Source organism: Antrostomus carolinensis, unplaced genomic scaffold (genome assembly GCF_000700745.2).
Source record: "Antrostomus carolinensis isolate BGI_N321 unplaced genomic scaffold, ASM70074v2 scaffold42125, whole genome shotgun sequence".
Taxonomy (NCBI): domain Eukaryota; kingdom Metazoa; phylum Chordata; class Aves; order Caprimulgiformes; family Caprimulgidae; genus Antrostomus; species Antrostomus carolinensis.
Genome location: NW_010317830.1, coordinates 12,801 through 18,520, shown reverse-complemented (window position 1 = coordinate 18,520; position 5,720 = coordinate 12,801). Strand labels below are relative to the sequence as shown.

General features: G+C 44.9%; 1 protein-coding gene across 1 annotated transcript in view; it reads right to left on the bottom strand.

The window, feature by feature from the left end:
* Window positions 1-3,643: 3,643 nt before the first annotated feature.
* Window positions 3,644-5,720, bottom strand: part of ECSCR (endothelial cell surface expressed chemotaxis and apoptosis regulator) — a 10,101-nt gene continuing 8,024 nt past the window's right edge. Inside the window, exons 9-10 of the mRNA XM_029085135.1 lie at window positions 5,155-5,191; window positions 3,644-3,770 (exon numbers count right to left, since the gene is read on the bottom strand). Of these exons, the coding sequence (XP_028940968.1) occupies window positions 3,644-3,770; window positions 5,155-5,191 (164 nt within the window). The remainder of the gene's footprint in view (window positions 3,771-5,154; window positions 5,192-5,720) is intronic.

Here is a 5,720-nt window from a genome sequence, read left to right as displayed (position 1 = left end):
CTGAAAAGAGTCTGGCCTCATCCTCTTGACATCTGCAATGGTCTCAAGATGGTCTTGAGTCATCATGTTGAGACTGGAAGGAGTGCAGAGGATCGTCTGCTCCACATCCCCTGACTGAGCTTTGGTTGGAAACCCCTCCAGGGCTTCTCCTGCCACTCTTCCCAGCTGCATTCATGCTCTGCTAGTGCTGCTGCTTGTTTCCCCTCATCCTGTGTGCCAGTTAGAGCTGGGCTAATGAGCGGCGGGAGCAGAGGCATAGTGTGAGCAAGTTGGTATAAAGACTGTGGTGGTTGAACTTGGCTGGCAGCCAAACACCACGCAGCTGCTCGCACCCCCTGCCCCTTCCTGCCCTCCATGCAGGGAATAGAGGAGAGAACTGGAGGGCTAAAGGTAAAGAGACTTGTAGGTTGAAAGAAGAACAATTTAATATTTGAAATAAAATAAAATTAAAATAGTAATGTTAATAATAATATATATCTATAAATGAGTGATGCACAATAGAATTGCTCACCACCCACTGATAGCAATCCTGGAGGAGCAAAAAGGCACCCCAAACCTGAAACTGCAAACCCAGAAGAGCAACCCCAAGCGATTCCATTAAGAATCCTCCTGTTTTCCAGACAATGGCCATTAATGTACTTGCTGTGACGTGGTATGATATGGAATATCTCATTGGCAGACCCAAACGCCAATACTTGGTTTTGCTAATTACTACGCTTCCCCCCTCCCAGTCCTTTGTACTTGCAAACTACACAAACACGGTGTCCTTGTACCTTATCAACATTCTTCTCATAACAAATCCTGCACTGAATGTAAAACACAGCTATTCTAGCTACTAAGAAGAAAATTAACTCTATCCTAGCAAAACCAGGACATCCACCGTTGTGCTTTGTAGGAGCACTGCAGCTTGGAGAAGATCTCTCCTTTCAGGTGAGCAGAGGGCAACTGGGAGTTAGGGGTTACATCACTTCTCTTGTTTACTTTTTATACATTCTTTTGAACAGGGTCAAGGTTAGAATTTTGCTTTAGGGTGTGGATCAGTTTGAGAGTGGAGCAGGTTTAGGTTATTTGTCAAGATCCTCAAGAGTCCATGGGAAGAAGGAGCACAAAGGAATAAAAATTAAGCATGGGACCATTTTTCGGAGGTCATTGTGGAGAGGAGGTTAGGAAAAGCTTGGCAGTTACTAAAGTGTCTGATATCACAGCTGCTTGCCAGCTACCTGGTGTCTTCCTGGGACTAAAAACCTACTTGCACTGAGTCATAGGTCTCTGAGATCTGGAGATACCTGGATCCACCTACCTAGGAATTACCTGGGATCTTGTGCTCAAGCCAAATCACCAGTCTGGTGGAGGCTGGGTGAGTGGAGTGGTGTCATTTTACTTTTCAGGAATTTTACTGGAACAGCTTGATTTCTTTAAAAAATACCTTATCAAACTACCTTGTGAGTATGTTAAAGATGGAAAGTGTGTTGGATCTCAGCAGGAGTTGTGCAAACATAGCATTTATTTTGTTGAACATTTAATTGCCAGCTGCAAAGCATGGCTACCTCTAGCATGGCACATTTTGGTGAACATCTCCTATCCATCTTGTAAAATTAAATCAAACTGAACTGTTATGTTTCATCAAACTGTGCAGGGGAATGTGTGCAGTGATACCTCTTTTGAGTGCTTGGCTAGATCTTTTTTCCTTAACTTCACAGTTTACCTTCAGGGTAGATGGACGTTGATGCTCATGTTAGGAGAAGACAGCATCTAGGTGTAGTGCTGCTGGGTAGATGGGGTGCCCTGGAGGTCTGTGGTGACTGTGGAGCTGGTGAAGCTTGCAAGCAGGAGTCATGGTGAAGATGGGCAGAGGCAAAGGTAGTTGCAGAGTTAGTGCTTTAGTACATTATGCTACTGAATAAGGCAGCCGAGACCTCCAGAAATACCCAACAGCACATCATTTCTCTTACAGTCAAGTGGAGGCTGGGTGTTGATGTCTCCATCATCCTCAGTCACTCGGCTTATAAGGATGTATTTTGCTGTAGGTGGTGAAAGGGACTGGCAGCTGGGTCTGAGCCAGCTCGGGTTGTGAACCAGCTGGCTCTCAATGTGAGCTGTTGCACAGCAGAGCCTAACGAAGGACTGTTCTCATTATCGTGGTGACTCTGGTGCCACCATAAGGTGGGTGCTCTGGCTGAACTGGAAGGGGCATCTGCTTTTCTGGACTATTGGGAAGCTCTGGGAAAATGGTGGTACAGAAGATGGAAGCTCTCCCAGCAGACTCGGGCTACCAAACTGCAAGAGATGAAGTAGTTCAGCATTTTGCTTGTGGCTACTCCTTTTTATACTCCGATAAAACCCTGTCTGTGCAGAAACCTGGTTCTTTACATTTAAGATGAGTCTTCTTTGAGCATGTTGGACCTGTGGGAAGATAGTGATCTGCCTGCCTGAAGCTCAGTTATTAATAATAAAGTATTTAAGATGGCAATTTGCATTTCAGCAGCACCTTTAATTCATGGCTCTCCAAATGCTTTACAGACGTTGATTAACATAGCCTCACAACAGCCCTGTGAGGTAGGTGGATATGATCATCCCCACCGCTGTGGGGACAATGAGGGCACCAAGGATAAGGGGCTTGGAGCAGTTGTGCTGGGGTGTGACCTAGCACTTGGCCATTTATGTCCCATTAGGCCTTCAGCTTCAGATCATGCTTTTCTAATGCATGGGTTTGTCTCAGCATGGGGCTATACTGATTAACGAGCCTGTGACTGGCTGGCACAGACTATGACAGCCATTAATCTAAGGCAGCAGTTTATTAGCAAAGTAGATGGTTCCTTGGTGCTTCTTGCTGCTGGAATAATCTGAGGATTTGAAGGCATATAAAAAATAGAGTTACATATTAACCGTTAAGCATGGCAGGCTGTAACTGGAGAAAGCCCTTAGACCCCAGGAGAAGAAGCTATGTAGGATGCTACTGTAAATGTACTGATCAGAAGGGACATAATAATTTATATATAAAGTCCACCCTTGCTCTTTTCCAAAGGGGAAAAAAAAAAAAAAAAGAAAGAACCTAGAAAGTCACTGCTGGTTGTCATGAGTCAGCTTCAAGTTCTGGGTCCTTGGCTTCATAGCACCTGCAAAAGGAACAAACCATGGTGCATCAGCAGCTGGCAAATGAAGTTAAGCAATGTGTTCCCTCAGACCCAGTCCCAGTGCTAGTTTAGCTTTAAAATAATTTAAAATTATTTGAATTGCTCACATGGACTGGATCTGAGAGTACTGGTGGGAATGTGCTCCAACATCACCTGTAGACCAGGAGTGTAGTAAACTTGGACTAGAGGGTGAGATCATGACTTCACTAAGGCTAGCTTATTTACCCCTGTTTAATGACAGACCACTCTAGCTCTGATGACTGGCCCTAGGTGATGGCATCTATATACATGAGGTATACTTGACACCTTGAGTTCAGGCAGCTTGGGTACACCTGAGGTGGGCACCCAAACTTTCACTAGGCTCACTGGAACCACCTTGGACCTTTAGGCATTTGATAGCAGCTTTTTTTTTTTTTTTTTTAATTACCTTTCTGAAGGAATAAGAGAGCAAAGAAATACCTCAAAGGCATGCTCTTACCCAGCAAGAGAAATAATCCCCAGCTAACTCTCTAAAAAGCAAGGCTTAAAAGGGAAACCTTTTCTGACGGTGGGTAACTCATGCTGTTGTTCATGTTGATGTTCTTCATGGAGATCAGAGTGATGCTGTTATCCTTCTGGCTTGTGTCTGCCGAGCAGCTGTCAAGAAGAGAAGGCAGTGTTAACTACTCTGGAAAATGAGAGAAGGGAGTTTCTTTACACACAACTGGAGGCAAACAGGCAGGGCTGCTGCTGGCTCATACATGGGACCAGGGCTGATTTTCACTGCCCTTTGAGTTGCTGTCCTGATTCAGGCCCGTCCTCAGTGCCAAATTTCCCATCCCCTGTCAGAACACACAGGTTCAGAGATATCTGGGGAGACAGTGCGTTCAGACAAATTCAGATGTGGTGCTGGTTTGCCTGACAGAAAGCACCATTGTCACTTGTGTCACTTCTTGTAGGCAGAATCAAGAAGCAGTTTGGATCTGGTTCTCAGTGACAGCATTACCTTCTAGCCCTGCAGCCATTACCAGAACTGGAACAAAAGGAAACTCGATGATCTTAAAGGTCTTTTCCAACCAAAATGATTCTGTGATTCCTGTGTCCCTCTGTCCTGTGCCTTTATTTGTCATGCAAAGGGAGCTCTGGATGTTTTTACATCCGATCATGCTACTGCTCCTGTATTGCCAGTGTCTCTCTTAAGAGTGAGAGTTACAAGTGTTAGGAAGGTGGAATTCCCCTTTCTTGTACCCTGAGGGCTGAGATATACTTTTAGTGCCAGTGGAGACTGGATGACTTTGGGAATTAGAGTGCCTCAGGGGCTGCATATCATTTAGATCATGATCATTAAGGGTATTTGGGACCATTGATGTTGATGCAAATTTGGCACACAAATGCTTAGGGACTTTGCTCCCTGTGTCCCTTGCCTCTTTCCAAACAAGGTTTATTACTTTGGTAGGAAACTATCAGATGGAAAAGTAGGAGCCACATATTTTCATTCCTTCCAGCTCTTACTTCCTGCTGCTTTCCCATGTGCAGCCTCTCTTCTTGGGTAGGGGGTGATGGACCATGGGGTTCAGATGGACCATCCTCTGCTTGGTGCTTCTCTTCTAAAGGTCTCTGGACTGGGAACCCCTTATCCCACTGTTGCTAGGTAACAGTAATAGGTATCTTGGGAGATATTTTTAGGGACCTGATCTCATCTCACTGAGGCTGCTTTGAGATCCAGAAACCCAAGTTTAGACCTCAAGTCTGTACCTAGGCAAAGACAGACAAGCAAACTGCTTTTGGAAGGTGGGGAGTCTTCACAGATATCAGTGCAGCTTTGAAATGAGGCCCCTAGATATTGAACTTCTACCCTTGAGTCTGTCAGGCAGAGGATGAGATGCTATCAACACTCATTTTGTTTTTTTTAATCTATCTCAATGATGTCTTGAAATGTTTCCACTTGAAATAAACAAAGCAGCCTCTTTTCCTTGCTAAAATTAGTTCTGGAACAAAATTGGCATTTTCAATAGGATGTGAATAGTGTGACCAGCCTTACCTCTCTGATACCATGGAGGTCCCTGGTTTCTGTTTGTCTGGAGGGAGAAAGGCAGTTGGTGATGTACAGGTGAGAAAACATCACAGCCAAGCAATAAAATAAGTCAGCTGTATTCAGAATTACGTTGTACAGGGTTATAAATGAAATCCAAATGAGATTAGAGACACCACGGGGGACACTTGAGAGTTGATTAGAGAAAATTATTCAACTAGCAGTGACATACAGGTAGGACTGAATGCTTTGCTGCCTGTTAAGCTGCTTTGGTCTCTCGACAGTTACCCACCTTGCCGTAGAGCACCCTTGCCCTCTAGTGGGTACTGCTTAGTGGGAAATAGGATTCCGAGGGAAAAGGAGTGTCAAACTCCATGACTTTAGCTGGAAGAGCTGCCCACCTCTGGAAATCTGCACATTTAACTGCAGCAAACTTGAGTTTCCTTGTGCAGGTGGGTCTGGGCTGGGGCTCTAAAGCGGTGGTCACACTACATTCCTGACTGCTGCATCTGTGTCCCAGTTTGGCTTCAAAGCCTCCCCACTGTGTAAGCTTTTTGAAAGCATCTTCTAGGAAT